At 45.8% G+C, this 16,521-nt stretch overlaps 1 protein-coding gene across 11 annotated transcripts in view; it reads right to left on the reverse strand.

Moving 5' to 3' along the window:
* Positions 1-16,077, reverse strand: part of Med15 (mediator complex subunit 15) — a 73,533-nt gene extending 57,456 nt beyond the window's left edge. For 5 of the 11 annotated variants that reach the window (XR_015447944.1, XM_004874878.3, XM_013069320.3 and 2 more), the window contains exon 1: positions 15,907-16,077. Coding sequence is in view for 6 of the 11 variants with exons in the window: in XM_004874878.3 (XP_004874935.1) it covers positions 15,907-15,974 (68 nt within the window). In the remaining 5 variants the exon portion in view is untranslated. Of the gene's footprint in view, positions 1-15,774 lie in introns of all 11 variants that reach the window. The other 6 variants (XR_015447945.1, XR_002392147.2, XM_021252227.2 and 3 more) reach the window with 6 other exon arrangements.
* Between the last annotated feature and the right edge of the window lie 444 nt (positions 16,078-16,521).

Here is a 16,521-nt window from a genome sequence, read left to right on the forward strand (position 1 = left end):
GCCTGCTCAGCCTGAGCAATTTAGCAAGCTAGCAAGAACCTGGCTCAAAATAAAAAATACAAGGGGTTGAGGATGCAACTCAGTGCAAAGGCCCTGGGTTCAATCCCCAGTACTGAAAATACAGAAAGAAAAGGAAAAAAAAATCAATTAGAGTATATACCACTATGCTTAGACACGAGTACTGTTTGTGTGGGCATAAGTGTAAACATTCATTACTGATTTACTCAGAAAGTAAAATACTGGGAAGATGAAGGAGGGGAACCAGAGATAATGGCATTGTGTACAGAGGCTATAGAGCAAGTAAACAGATAATTTATATAACTCATAAAAGTGATAAGTCAACGTAGGAGAATGTACACATTACAGAGAACCACAGACACAGAAGAAACAGGGTCAAAGGTGGCTGCTGTCTCTGGGGAGGACTGGATAAGTAGGGAACCTTTGTAGTTTCTTGTAAAGTCTTTTATTATTCCTTGACTTTTGCAATTTATGTGCATATATTACTCTGGTAGACTCTAAAGCAATAAAAATTCAATGACAAACAGTATCCCATAGAGACAGGAGACCTTGGAGCCCCCAAACTTTGGGATTTGTTTGACCAGAGAAAATGTAAACTAAAATGCCTTTTTGATTGTAAGAAAAAAAAAAGTATGCCACAGAAAAATACTCAATGAACAACAGCTACTATTAAGGAAAGTCTGATTTACCTTTCTAAACCTTCCTGTCTCGACATGGAAAGCAGATGACATCTGCTCTATCAACAATTTTGACCCTGAGGAGTATACCCAAAGCCTATCACCCATTCTTTCCATGGTTCTCCAGGTGGCCCCATAGTCACAAAGTAAGAATTGAGGGCCAAAGCATAGTAGCACATGCCTATAAACCCAGCACTCTGGGAGGCTGAGGCAGAGGATCACAAGTTTGAGCTCAGCCTAGGCAACTTACCAGTTTAATGAGACTCTGTCTCAAATTTAAAAGGGGGCTGAGAAGAAGTGTGAAGGCCCTGAGTTTGACTCCCAGTATCATGAAAGAAAACAACAAAGAAAAGAGTTGGAAAGGACCTCAGGGCGGACAAGGCCAACATGGTCCCCACACACCTGAGAGGTACCTTCTGATGCAGCTCCAATATCTCATCACATCCTAGGTAGAAAAGCCCCTCCCTTCCATTCAGTTTTCTGCCTTTCACAGGGTCTTTAGAGAGTTACAAAACAATACTCTTTGCTGTCCTTATCCTTCTTCAGATCCTGGAGCCAATGTATCACCCCTGTTTCCAGGTTTCATTCAGAGGAAGGAAATGAGTCACCAACTGTTTCATCACCAACAGTAACCAAGCAAACACCTGGCCTCTGGACCTCACAGGTAGCTGGATGCATGTCTGCCAAACCATATTCCCAAACAGACTGTAATTTCTTCCTTTCCATTATTAGAAAACATCTGCATTTCAGTTCCTTGACTTTTTTTCCCCCAGTACCACTAGGGATTGAACCCAGGGTCCTCACATTGAGCTACACTCTCATCCTTTTTAAAAAAATTTTTTTTTTGTACTAATCGAACTCAGGTCCTTGAGTTTGTGAGGCAGGTGGCGGAACCACTAAGTCCCTGGCCCATCCTTTTTTAAATTTTAAGACAGGGTCTCACTAACTCACCAAGTTGCCCAGGCTAATCTTGAATTTGAGATCCTCTTTCCTCAGCCTCCAAGAATGCTGAGATTACAGGCATGTGCAACCATGGCCCGTTTCCTTGACTTTTTTTTTTAAAGACACATAAAAGTGGGTTTTTTTGTTTTGCTTTTGGTACCGGGGATGGAACTTGGGACCTTGCGCTTGCAAGGCAGGCGCCGGAACCAGTGAGCTAAATCCCTGGCCAAAAGTGGGGTTTTTTTTTTTCACAAGTTAAAAATATCTACTTTGTAATTTAGCTTTCCACCTACATGTAGAATGGATATTCTGGTCTTGCAGAAAAACATTTTCTAATCATACCAATACCCAAGATGTGACATAGTTTCTCTTTACACTCCCATGCTCAACTGAGCTCTCCTTCTGCCCCCAAGAATTGCCAATGTACAGGGTCAAAGAACTAAACTGAGCCAGGCATGGTGATCCATGCCTGTAATCGCAGCACTCTAGGAGGCTAAGGCAGGAAGATCACAAAATCAAGCTCAGTCTGGGCTGCTTACCCAGACCCTGAAAAGAAAAAATAAAAAAGGACTGGGAATGTAGCTCATGGGAAAGACCCTGGGTTCAATTCCCAGTGCCACAGATTAAAAAAAAAAAAACCCAGCATGCCTCGAAAGCACAAGGTCCTGAGATCCCTGTACCAAAAAAAAAACAAAAAACAAACACAACAACAACCTTAAGCCAAGCCTGAAGCTGGGAGTGGTAGCGCACATGTGTAATCTCGGCGTTCTGGGAGGCTGAGGCAGAAGGACTGCAAGTTTAACTCCAGCCTGGGCAACTTAATAACTCAGAAAGACCCTGTCTCAAAAATTAAAAAGGATGAGGCACTGATGTAGTTCAGTGTGAAGGCCCTGGGTTCAATCTCCAATACTGACCAAAAAAATTTTGAAGACTGCTGCTTCAAAAGGCATATTATTGGGGCCAGGGAATTTAGCTCAGTGGTTTCACCGCCTGCTGCGCAAGCACAAGGACCCGAGTTCGATCCCCAGTACCAAAAAACCCCCCCCAAAACAAAAGACATATTATTATCTGAGCTTGTTCAGTACACCATACTAGCCTCTGACATTTACTCCAATCTGTTAACTTGACCTCAAAAAAACTGGGAGAGCTGGAGAGACCTTATGATTCCAGTCCTGGCACCAGCCTGGGGCTCCTCCAGCTCTAGCACATCCTACTTGCACCAGGGAACCACATGGCAGGGATGTGCTCTGCCAACCAAGACCCTACTTCACATGTTTTTTTGGTACTGAACAGGAAGCAGTACGTTTTAGATATCCTCAATTAAGCACTCACAGCTGAAAAGTATGGTGCCTGAGATATGATTTAAAATAATCCAGGAGAGAACAGGGAAGCTTGGTGAAATAACACTGGCCATATATGTTGCTACCTTTCAAAAGACTTGGGAGACCATTATTCTATTATCCTCTACTTCTGGAAATGCTTGAAAAAGAATCCATGATGGAACTTTTTCTAAAAAAGTTGTAAATCAAATGCTTATCTGAAGCTATGGTATGGCTGTGCACAGCCCAAACCTCTCATGACCCTGGGTGCTATGGGGCATGCAGGTACCAGCCAGAGCCCACCTAGGGAGAGAACATAGCCTGAACTGTGAAAAGCTACAACTCAAAACTGCACTGACACAGCCTAGTACTACTTAAAAAGTACATGTGTTCATGTATCTACATATTTAAAAGACATTCATATAAAGTTCTAAGCACACAAAGGACTGGAGGAAATATATCAACATGTCAGTAATAGCCATGTCTGGGCAGAGAGATTATGGAAAACACCTTCCTGTTTTTCATTTCTCTACAATGTTATCTGGAATGGTATGAAGTACTACACCCAGTCCTCAACATACAGCCTGAAACAGGGGAGACATAGCCAAATTGGCTGTGATTGATGAGCAGCTTTGCTGAGGCTGGTGGTCTGGCTGAACTGTGCCTATCCTCGCACCCCACAGTCCTCCACATCTGCTCTGCCCACCACAACCCTCCTCTTGGGTCCTCTGCTCTGCCCATCCAGCTGGGCAGATTGGCTTTACCTTGGCCTCTAGGAGACCCCATTCCTGTGCTCTTTCGCAGAACTGCTCTTTAAGGCTTGCGCCCTGCACCTACTTCTGGCTGCTGGACATTTCCCCTTAGAAAGGTTGGCCCCACACCCACTCTCCACATCATCACCTTATACCAGTCTCTCACAATCAGTACTGAGTCAGTCCTCCTTCTCTACTGAGGTGCATACTTGTGTCTTCCTCTTCCCTTCCTCTTGCAAGCTCATTCATGCATGCATAACCACAAGTATGTGCACCCAGGTACATGCGGAGTCACCATATCCTACCATCCCTTTCCTTACAGGCTTTCTCTCTTAAACCATCCTTTCCAATCTAATTGTCACTGCACCCAGGGAGTCTCAAGTTTGAGTGTGTGTTCAAAGCCAACAAAGGTGCTTGTTATAAAGGCACATGCCTTGACAATACCAGGTGTTGGCCTACATGTTAACAAGTGGAACTCCCCCACATCGCCGTGGAGATGTAAACTGGTACCACTTGCGAAAAGTGTGGTAACATCACCTAACCCTGCCCCCTATTCCACTTCTATGGGCACAGCTCAGAAAGTTAAGTGCATACACACACTGAAGACATGACCACAGCCATTCCTGCCACTGCCTTCATACAGCTAACAACTGGAACTAACTCAATGTCCTTTAAGGGAGCAGAGAAGTAATCTGGGTTAGAGTTGTGCAATGAAAAAGCACATCATAAATCTGAATAACTGCTCCCCATGAGGATGAATTACAGACATGACAGTGAATGCAAGAGGCCAGACACAAGATCTCATAGTATAATGCTGGTCATAAGAGGTTTAAGAACAGATGAAAGGTCTCCCTGGCCAAGGAAGTCAGAAGGGTGGGGCTGGGTTCGCCCTGGTTGAAGCACAGGGAGGAGTCTGCTGCAGACTGAGCCTGTCCAATGTGCAGATCTGGGCGGTGCATGAGGACACTGACATGTGTGAACAGTCATCTGTAGAAGACTGGAGCCTTTGCATCACTTACTGTAGCAGGTCCAATACACTTCAATATAAATACAATATAAAATAAGGGAGAGCTATTGAGTCATGAGTCCCAGGATTCTGCTCCATCCTTTGGTTGGGACTTGAATGGCATCTCGCTTGAATCCCTACTACAGAGCACTTTGCAGAGTCTACTCCCTGGCCTGAATCAAAGCAGACTGACAGCATTTCAAGGCCTCTGGTAATCCATTAGGGCTTCTGAGGGCCAACCTTGAATTTTTTCTACTTCACAACAGGGGTTCCATCCCACACACCAGCCAGATCCCTTCCTCAAAGGTCACCTCTGGTGAAGAGGACTGAATAGAAGATGGAAAGTGAGAGAAACAGAACAGAAAAAGAACAGGGATGCCATTCTGTAAACACCAAATGTTATCTGTCTGCCCCTAGACCCCACCAATAAAAGAAGAAACAAGGGAATGAAAACTAGGAAAAGCAATGGCCCCAGAGGTAGAACCCTTTCTTGTCCCTAGTGCTTGGCCCAGATGCCCCTCATTGCTCCTGCTATCCCTCTGCCAGACTGGACACAAGTGATTCGGCTCAAAAGCTACCTGCAACCTGTCACACCTCACTCTCCACCAGCCACCAGCCCTTATGCAAATTCCCAGGCAGGGAGCTGAGAGAATTGTTCCAAAGCCACAGGCTAACAGAGAAAGGGCTCAGAACAGGAGGCCCCAGCACCGAGTAGGAACAAGCTACTGAGTAGGAGCTGAGAGAAACCTGTGAAGCTACAGACTAACAGGGAAAGGGCTTGGAGCAGGAGGCCCCAGCACTGAGTAGGAGCAACCTAGCACTGGCTGCTATTCATGGAGCACCAAGAAGATGGCATAAGTGAAAGTAAGCTCGTGAATCCTGGAGAAGGGCATAGCCAAAGGCTTTTAGTATCCTTGCAATTCTCCCTATATTTGAAACATTCTTAAAACAAAAAGATCAAAATAAGGAGACTTGGGGCTTAGAGAAAAGGTCAAATGTCTTCTCCAAAAACTTACTGCTCTAAGTAACAGTTATTCGGGCCTGGGATTTAGCTCAGTGGTTTTGCTGCCTGCTGCGCAAGCGCAAGGACTCGAGTTCAATCCCTGGTACCAAGAAAAAATAAAAAGAAATCTAAGTAACAGCTATTCCACCTCAAATATTTAATTCATTCAATACGGGACCTTTATTAACAGTCCCACACCTATGGAGGAGATTCACTGTGGAAGTTGAAGTGAGTATCTCCTTCATGGGGTAGTAGTTTAGAGGTGATTGAGTCTCAGCTCCTATTCATTCCCTTTTGTTGTCATTCTGCTATCTATTAAATAGAACCACCTAGAAATAACCTGTATTCCCCTTTGTCTTTAAATCAGTGTCTCAAAGAAGAAAAAAGTATCAAAATGACAAGCAGTTCAGCAGTTTAAGCAGCATTGATGGTCTAAACCTTAGTAGGCTGTAGGAGAAGCCAGCACTGCATTAATGTAAAAACACCAAAAAAAAAAAAAAAGATAACTTAGGAGTTTTATGTCATTATGCACCCAATGGACCTCTGTAAACTCAGAGGAAGGAAAAAGTACCACTGAGCAGAGCTGTCAGGGTTCACTGGGAGGGAATGCAGACAGAGAAGAGGAAAATGGCCCCAGGAAATAAGGGAGCCAGCCACAATGGTGCCCAGAGAGGCAGTGTGGCATAGGGCTCTCCTGCAAGGGTTAGTTGAAGAACAGTTTCAGATTGAAAGAAAAAGGGCTTCCAGCTCCTTTGCAAGGGTGGGAAGGGTTGAATCATCTTGGGAAGGTTGGTCTGGCATTGAGCAACGAGGTGAGGGAGTACACCTACCCTGCACACAGTGGCTTTTCACTTCAAGTAGTCAGTATCTGCCACCTCAGGTATGGACAGGGTCCATCTTGTCAAAAGATTTACAAATACTGGGCCGGGGATTTAGCTCAGTGGTTTCGCTGCCTGCTGAGCAAGTGCGAGGACCCGAGTTCGATCCCTGGTACCAAAAAAAAGATTTACAAATACAAAAGGAACATACATTCATTCTTGACAAAAATACACATGTACATATATGTATTAAAAATTTCAAAGAAGGAGTGGTGATGTAGCTCAGCAGCACTGTGCCTGGCAGGCGGGTGGGGCGTGGAGGGGGCTGAGTTGATTCCTGGTACCAATAAAAAAAAAAATTACAAAGAAAAGCTGGGTGTGATGGCCCGTGCCTGTAAGTGCCTGTAATCCCAGCACTCGGGAGTCTGAGGCAAGAGGATCACCAAAAAATTTGAGGTCAGCCTGGGGTAAGTAGTGATTTCAAGGCCTCCCTAAGCTACATAGCAAGACCTTGTCTTAAAAAAAAAGAAAGAGGAGGTGGGCTGAGGATTTACCTCAGTGGCACCCCGCCTGCCTCGAAAGCTCAAGGTCCTGAGTTTGATCCCTGGTACAAAAAAAAAAGAAAGAAAGAAAGAAAGAAAGAAAGAAAGAAAGAAAGAAAGAAAGAAAGAAAGAAAGAAAATTTAATCTGTACCACACATCTTGCTTGGTAACAGATTTTGCTTATATTTATACATTATGCAAGGTTCCCACATCATTGTCACCAGCAACACAAAATCTATCATCTCCAGCTACAACACTAACCAAGCTTTTCTGCTGATCTGTTTCAAATGCCCTACTTCTCAGATGTGGCAATGAGTATAACTTATAACCTCACAGCCTCATAACTATTAGGCTTTCAACATTCCTAGATTATGTCCTAGAGGAAATGCCCAGGGAAATGGACATTTTAAGGTTACTGAGATAAAGACTATTACCAAAGGGCCCTCAAAAAAATGGTCCTGATTTATGCAACACCAGGTGATTTGGTTGGTTTGCCTGTCTTCATGTGGCATTACTGTTGGCTCCATCAAAGGTAAACTACCCAACAGGTGAGCCCCCGTCACCACAGCACCTGAACAGGCCCACATGGTGCTCAAGAAACCTATGCTGGATGACACTAAGAATTCTGCATACTAAGCACTCATGGCCAGACAGAAATCAACATGACTCAAAAAACATTCATACTGTTCCTGTACTGGAGGAATTCAGAATAATAGGTGTCCGGAGCAATGCTACATAATTTTAGGGAAAAACCACTCGATTAGGCCTAGTTCTCCTGCCTACAGGCCACCTATGGCATTTTGAGGCATAATTCCATCCCCATCAGGGCCCCCCCGCCCGGATCACAACTGAGACCTCAATGATCCAGTGATGCTGTGATGCTCCAGGACAAGATTACACCAGCTGAAGACATCCTGGGAGGAACAAAATCTTCATCTACTCAGTTCCTCATTGTTCTTAGATTGTTACACTTTGTTTATCCCAATGTACATCCAGATATACTAAACTCTCTGCAAGTCATTTGTTACATCTGTTTCTCCTGATGTATTGAATAAAAGGTGCGGTAAGCTGGGGGCTTTCATCTTTGCTGCCCAGAGCAGTACTGATCAGGCCCAAAGCTCAGTTTCTTCTCAGAGTCTCATTTTTTCTACCTTTCCTGTATAATAAGTTAATTCTCCTTGTGGTGCTGTGGCTCACAGGAGACTAGGACTTACTGCAGAGGTCCTAGTAACGTCCCCTCTCCCTATTCCCTACAAATAGGAGACAAACCTTCAAACAATCCAAGGGCAAATTGGTACCTCTTTACCTAGCACATGGATAGAGCAGGAAGATGACAGGGAGGCCCAATTTCCTGTGTAGAGTGAGGCACAGTTCAGCCCAGGGAATGTTGGGTCTTTCAGGCAGGGGAACAAACCAGATGCAGGGTAGCCAGGGCAGAGCTGGGCTCATTCGAGGAGCCACGGGCAGCTCAGTAAGATACAAGATGTAAATAAGGCAGACAGATGCAGACCGGGGAAGAAGGACTGAGACTCACAGTTGAATCTACAGGTAATGGGCAGCCCCTAAAATATCTTGAACATCAAAACAACTTTGGGGAGCTGAGGCAGGAGGATAGCAAATTCTAGCCCAGGCTGGGCAACTTAGTGAGATCCTGTCTCAAAAAAAAAATTTTTTTTTAAAGGTTAAAGATGTAGCTTAGTGCAAAGGCCCTGGGTTCAATTCCAGTACCAAAAAAAAAAAGGAGGTGGTGGACTTGAGGGTTGGCTGTGGCCTGTGGTAGGGGCTAAAGATCAATGGGGGCTTTTTGCTAGCACTTTCTCTGTTCTCTGAGGCCTAAAGACCCATAGGGAGTTGTTGAAATTATAAATAGGAGGCCCCCCAGCAGTAGGATCCTCTACATGGTCTCCCAATGCACTTGGCTGGTATTAATTTTGAGCTGTTCCTCTCCCACCCCACCCCCAAAAAAGATATAACCTCTCGTCATGCTATGGTCCAGCAGACATTCATTTGTAAGATGTAGAGTAATTAGGCCTGTTTCTTCATTTTACAAGTGGGAACAAGTGCATCTACAGACAGTTTAGCATGAAGAGGTGAATACTCAACATAGGCCAACTCTGTTACAGAATTGGCAAAGTTGTCACAGCATGTCAGCTGCAGTTGCAGCTGTTCAGAAAGTCCTCGATTCCTGAGAAATCCAAGGGCTCACATCCCCTCAGCCATGTTACTACTGCTCTAGAGGCTTAACAATCATTCCTGGTTGCCCATCAAAAGCAGCCCTATTGGGGCAGGGGATTTAGCTCAGTGGTTCCGCCACCCGCCTCGCAAGTGCAAGGACCCAAGTTTGATCCCTGGTACCAAAAAAAAAACAACAAAAAAACCCCCAGCCCTATCAAGGCACTGGAGCTATGGAGGTGAACAGAAGGTCAGAGCCCTTGCCTTGGCCTCAGGAAGCAGATATTCTACCAATGAGTTATACACAGACACCTGTGAAAGCCGGTTACAAAGCTGGCAATGAGACTCAGCACCCTCCCTGTCGAAAAATAAGGGCCAAAATGGCAAGGGCTATTGGGAGAACTAAGTGGGGAAAGTCACAGAACAAGCCTGGCCAAATCTCACTGGCTTGTGCCTTGGTAGGGACCTTGACTTATAGAAAGGATCTGAACTTGGAAGTTAAAGATACTCACTCCCTATCCATGATGGGCACTGGACCCTTAAAAGTTGCTGTTTCACTGTTTGTTTTGTTCTTTGTGTTGTTTTCTTTCTGGCTAAAGAGCACTTACTTAACTTTCTGCTTGTGATCCAAGTCAAACTCTCCATACTTAAAGTGTCAGACCCAGAGCTCCACATCTCTTTTTTCTCCCCCTCAGTACTGGGGATCAAACCTAGGCCTTAGCACTGAGCTACATTCTTTGTTTTATTTTTTGAGACAGGTTCTTGCTAAGTCACTAAGTGTCCAGACTGGCCTTGAATTTTTTATCCCCCTGCCTCAGCCTCCCAGAGTGCTGGGATTACAGGCATACCCTGCCACACTCAGTTCAGAGCTCACACCTCCCAGGGGACTTCACCATCCAAGCTCATATGTTCTGTATGGTCTCCTTCCCCCATCTTATTTTTTTGTTTTATTTTTGTTTGTTTGTTTGTTTTTTGGTACCGGGGATCAAACTCAGGTCCTTGCACTTGAGAGGGGCAGGTGACGGAACCACTGAGCTAAATCCCCGGCCCTCCCTCCCCCATCTTAACTCTTCCCCAGAGTCTAGATATGACACTGCCCTTCCTAGCCTGTGTTTTTTCCTCTCTGCATTCTGTTCTGCCCAACTCACTTAGAGGGGAGGGGAAGGGAGGGGAGGGGAGGGGAGGGGAGGGGAAGGAAAGCCCACGTAGCTCAGCAGCACAGCATCTGCCTGGCAAGCACAAGGTCCTGAGTTTGATCCCTGGTACCAATACACACACACACACACACACACACACATACAAATTCCACTCCTACATGTGCAATCTGCTGTACTAGGGGTAAGAGGGATAAAAATCTCAAAAACAGGATATTAGAAAAAGTAAAAAGAACCAGGAGGCAATGACTGATGAAGTCCTCCCACTCATTCACTGCATACATATTTCTGTGAACCTACTGTTAAGTATAGCACTAGTCACTACAGATACATGCCCGGTTTCCAGGAGCCTATAGAAAAGCCTGTAGATCAGACTTGCTAGCATTAACCTAACAATCCCCAAAGAAAGCCTCAAGTCCCATAAAGACTGGCTCAGGAAGCTCTAAAGGCCCTTCTGAAGTCCCTGCAGAGAAAGTGACTGTTAAGGAAAAGCTGATCTGAACCTACCAACAGTTTCCCAATAACTCTTTCCCTATAGGCGTCTTTAAGTGTCGAGCTCCATTACCAGGATTGGGATATTACTTTCATGATCCAAGACTACAAAATATTCTACCCTTGCAAGGGCAGAGGAGGAGGTATCAGGGAGCTCATCACTGAGTTCTCAAGCCTCTTTGCAGATTTCAGACTCAAAGGTCTCCGTTCCTCTCACCATCCCTGTAAGACACATTGGACACCTACCATTTCACATAAGTAAAATGTTCCAGAAAGATCAAATAACGGCAAAGGCCACTCAGCTAACAAGCTAAAAGCAGGATTTCCAGAGCTTCACAATATACCTTGGCTCTGGTAAAGAACACCACTGTAGTACAAGAGGTGACTCACACACCCCTCAGGGAAATACTTTCTCCTGCACTCCAGAGTTCCAAGAGAAACTAAAAAGGGCTGAACTAACACCTATCGGAGAAGCCAGATATGGTGGTGCAACTTATTAAGACCTTGTCTCTTGGGCTGGGGATTTAGCTCAGTGCCACTGAGCCTGCCTCCCAAGCAACCTTAAATACTTGATAGTACATTATTTTTAAAAAGAACAGCAGGCCGGGGATTTAGCTCAGTGGTTTCCAGGCCTGCTACGCAAGCGCAAGGACTGGCGTTCAATCCCAGGTACAAAAAAAAAAAAAAAAAACAGCCAGGTGTGGTGGCACCTGTAATTCCAGCACTTGGGGAGGCTGAAGCAGGAGGATCCCTGCAAAGTTCAAGGTTAGCCTGGGCTACATAGTGAGTTCAAGGACAGCCTGAACTACATAGCAAGACCCTGTCTCAAACAACAAAAATAGAAAATAAAAAAGAGAACAAGCTGGGTGTGGTGGCATATGCTTGTAATCCCAGGGATTTGTGAGGCTGAGCCAAGAGGATTGCAAGTTCAAAGCCAATTTAGTGAGACTGTCTCAAAGTAAAAAATAAAAAAGACTGGGGATGTAGCCCAATGCAGAACTTACTTGCCTGGCATTCATGAGGCCCTGAGTTTAATGCCTAACTACTGGGAAAGGGTGGGGGGCACACAGGGGAGGGGAGGAGAGAAGAGAAGAGAAGAGAGGGGAAGGGAGGCGAGGGGAGTGAAAGAAAGAAGAGACCCAAGGTCAGGGGGCTGAAAGTGTACCTCAGTGGTATGTTAAGCAGGAGCAAGGCAAAGAGTTTGAAATGTTCAAGAAGTGGAAAGATCAGAGAGGCTAGAACAGAGTGGAAAGTCCAAGATAAACCAGGCCAAGGTTTATGTTGGCCTTATCCAGGGACTGCTTGGAATTTTATTTTAATGCTAAGGGAAGTCACTGATGGGCAGTGGCATGAACCTGTTGGACTATTGGGGAAGAAAGGACCTGCTAGGAAGACTGAGTGGCAGTGGCAGTCCAGGAAAGACCTGGACAGGTAGATCCAGTGGAGAAGAACTAAGAAGCCCAGAGGGACTCCCCCCACAGGCTGTCTAGTTAGGGCTCTCCTAACCAGCCCCAACTCAAAATTCCTTTTTCTCACTGGGAGTCAGAAGGCCAGATTATCACTACACTCTGGGACCTTGTGCCCTAGACTAAGTAGATCAAGAGGCAGGTAGAGAGAGCGAATTGACAGTCAGACACTTTCCTTTCAATTTAAACCTCTCAGTTCTTTGCTATGCTTTTTTAAAAACTTATTTGGGGTCTGGGGATTTAGCTCAGTGGTTCCAGCGCCTGCCTCGAAAGCGCAAGGTCCGGAGTTCGATCCCTGGTACCAAAAAAAAAAAAAACTTATTTGGTCCTGGAGATTAAATACAGGGCTCCGAACATGTTGGCAAGCATTTTACCACAGAGCCACACCCCCAGCTCTATTCTTTCTTTATTCCCTCAACTATAAATCACTTGGGTTCAAAGCACTTCCCAAAATGGGCAACAACAACATAAACACCTGAGCAAGTGAGAATTAAAGATGTGTAGGAGGGGCCAGGGATTTAGCTCAGTGGTTCTGCTGCCCGCCTCCCAAGCGCAAGGACCCAAGTTCGATCCCCTGTACCAAAAAAAAAAAAAGATGTGTAGGAGACCCAAATATAAATGCACTCTTTTAACCCTGTAAACACAATAAACCAAGGCACCAGGAAAGAAACCTAGAGAGAAAACAGACAAACCTGAGAATTGAAAACATCTACATCACATTAGGACGGGAACTTTTCAAACTGTGCACCCAGGTGTGGTAGAAGATTGTCCTTCCCCCAAAAGATACAGGCTCTAATCTCTGGAATCTATAAATATGCTAAATTATGTGGTAAAAGGACTATGCAGGTATAACTTTAAAGAGATTATCTTGGATTACCAGAGTGGGCCCTATTCTAAACTGACCTGTAAAAGCAGAGAATTTTCTCTAGCTGAAGTCAGAGATGTGGCAAAAGAACCGGCAGCTGCCAAAAGGAGGCACATAGAAAGCATGAGCAGGAAACAAGCTCTAGGAACAAAGAAAATGACCCCTACCAAATATCCAGGAAGGAAAGAGGATACCTTAGTTTTATAAATGCAAGGAACTGAATTTGGCCAGCAACCTGAATGGGCTTGGGAACAGATTATACCCGAGGAAATGCATCCTGCCAACCTCTTGATTTTAGCTATGTAAAACTCTTAAACAGGCAACTCAATTAAACCTACCTGAACTTCAGATCTACAGAAATGAGGGGGAATTTTTTTTTTTTTTTTTAGACAGGGTCTCAACGTGTATTTCAGGCTGGCCTTGAGCTCGCTATGTAGCCAGGCTGGCCTCCAACTCAAAGGAGTCCTACTGCCTGGGCCTCCTGAGTGCTGGGATTACAGACATGTGCCACCAGCCCTGGCTAAATCTATGTTTTTGGGGGGTTTTTTGTTTTTTCTCTGTGTTGTTTTAAGGCACAATATGTGTGGTAATTTGTTATGACAGCAACAGAAAAAAAATACACAAACAAAAAGGAAAAAAGAACTCAGTTCTCCCAAGAGCACAAGGAAGTATTTGGTCAGTTTCAAACACCCAAAACTCTTCAATCTTCCCTCTAGCCCTCTGACACTTCCCCAGCCTTCTCTCATTGCCTTGAGATAAGAACACATTCTTCTGGTTCTTCATCACAGGGCTTTCCCAAAGAGGAATCCTTGCCTGAGGGCCTTTTCTAGCAAGAGTCCTCAAATGGGTTATCCCTCAAGATTTCACCTAAGTACATCAACAAAGCACTGTTCATTGATTCTGCAAAGTCCACAGAATTGTCCAGAGGCCATTCCATGGCAGTGCCCAAAGCTACTAATGTTATAGTTCCTATTCCTTCCACTCTACTGTTGTTTCCCACCATTCAAGCCCAGCTTCCTTCCTTCCACCCCACCCCCTTCATCCAGTTAGTCATTAAGAATAGCAGGGGATTTAGCTCAGTCGCTCCGCGACGACTGCCCTGCAAGCCGCAAGGACAAAGCCGCAAGGACCCGAGTTTGATCCTCGGTACCGAAGGGGGAAAAAAAAAAAATTGTCTGCACTCTCTCATTTCTCTAGAATCTGTCTTCCTCTTTCAGTTTCTAAAGTTCTTTCTTCCAAGTTCTAAAGAGGGCCTTTATAATCTTTTGCCTAGTCATTCCACGATGATTTTATGAAGTAATAGGATAAAGTAGAGATCTAGTAGTGGAAATACAAGGATGAAAAAGGACAGTTCCCAAGCCCTAATAACTCAAAACTCCCCAAATGGCCAGACTGGTCTCACAGTCCTTGATTCATCTCCGGGGATTTGAAAGATCTTCCTAACACTGGCATTTCACAAACTCAAAACAGGCCACATGCCAAATCCAAGCTCAATTTCTTAGCATAGCACCCACTAGTAACGTGCTAGCACCTGCTCACCCTCATTCCATTATCTCTCTGAACTTCCTTACTCCCTAACTCCACAATTCTCAGCCTACAACAAAAATCCTTCGTCCAGTAAGCGCTCTCCCTTCCCACTCCTACTGGTCACCTACTCCTCAAGGCTGCTTCAGGCCTGCTCAAGCTAACTGTCTCTTTACAGGAAGCCCCCGAAGCACCCACATCACAGAGCACTGGCAATACCTTACTGTGTTTGTTTTCCGTACGGGGGGATCAAACTCGGGGACCTTGCGCCTGCAAGGCAGGCGCCAGAATCACTGAGCTAAATCCCCGGCAAATATTAAGGTTCTTTTTTTAAATTTTGTTGTTGTTCTTTTTGGTACCGGGGATCAAACTCCGGACCTTGCGCTTGCAAGGCAGGTGGCGGAATCACTGAGCTAAATCCCCGGCCCTGTGTTTGTTCCTTAACCTATAGCGATATTTCAGGGAAGGGGCTGTCTCAGGCAATTCTGTGAGGAACACAACAGGACAGTAAGCTCAGTAAAAACTACTAAATGAAACAAGCAGTGGGCAAGCTAAAGTTCTGCTGAAAGGGGCGCTAACCTCAGGTCTTCCCTCCCTCCTCCAGAATGCCTGATCGCTTCCTGACAGCCGCTTCCTGCCAACCTTTGGACAAGCCCACACTCCGTTAGATTTTCCGTCCCTAAGGCCCACAACCCAAATACCACCCAAACTCATCTTCCATCAACCCTCTTCTAATTTTTTTCTCTCATCCTGATGCGCTTCTGAATGAAACCACAAAACATCTAGCCTTGCTAAAACCACCACAAATGGCTTCCTTCCCTTTCCGTATTCCGTATGAATCAAAGCCGGGGAAAGTCTGCACCCAAGGCATACACATGACGAATGAGAAACCTCAGGACGATGACTCATAAGGCAGAGCTCCTTGGTTTGCAGAGTTCGGCCCTAAGAAAGCTAACAAGCAGTCCTTGTCTGCCGACAACGATGGGGACCACCACCCGGATAGGGCCACTCGCTAGAACTCACGCAGTTACCCGGCGCCCTCGAGACTCCGCCGGGTTTCCCCGCCGGGGGTCTACTTCAGGTCCAGCCCCGGTCTCGCCCGCGGCGCAAAGACGGAAGATGGTCATCCTGCCATCCGTTCCAAGCTCTACTCACATTTGACTGACCAGCTTCTGTCTGAAAGCGGCGCTCCGCCAGTCAGTCTCCTGCCCCGAAACGTCCATGCCGGTACCCCAGCTCCACCTGCTCCCGTCCCACTCGGCCGCCACCGCCTCTACTACAACCAGGCCCAAACCCGGAAACTGTCTACGGCTCCTTGGCCGCGCCGGAAGTAAAGAAGGAATTGTGGGAAATAGAGAAGCGCGCGCGGGCCCTGTGGGAAATAGAGTTCCCGGGTTGCGTGCTGGACGGGCTAGTCTGACTCTTCCCGGGCTCCGCTTCCAGGTACTTCGTCTCCCTGGAGCTTTGGACTCCTCACCCAGAGTGCAGTCTTGCGTGGCCGGGATCCCAGATGTGCCGGGATGGGAAGAGTGGTGGCTGCGTGGAGTTCCTGGTGCTGCGGCAGGAGTTGCTCACTTGCATTTCTTGCAACCCTTCTGTATGCTGGTCTCATTTAGTCCCTGAGATCTGGATCCCTCGAGGATACTGGGCCAAGTGGCCAGCTGTCTACAGGGATGCTAGGGAAAAGAGAGTTTTTTGTTTGTTTTTTGGCTTTTAATTAAGTATACGTGAGCACATCCTGTGTGCGAGGTACTGTGGCTTGCTTGCCTG

The sequence above is a fragment of the Heterocephalus glaber genome, unplaced genomic scaffold (genome assembly GCF_053883595.1).
Source record: "Heterocephalus glaber isolate CG9 unplaced genomic scaffold, H.glaber_assembly_v1.0 deba00001781, whole genome shotgun sequence".
NCBI lineage: Eukaryota > Metazoa > Chordata > Mammalia > Rodentia > Bathyergidae > Heterocephalus > Heterocephalus glaber.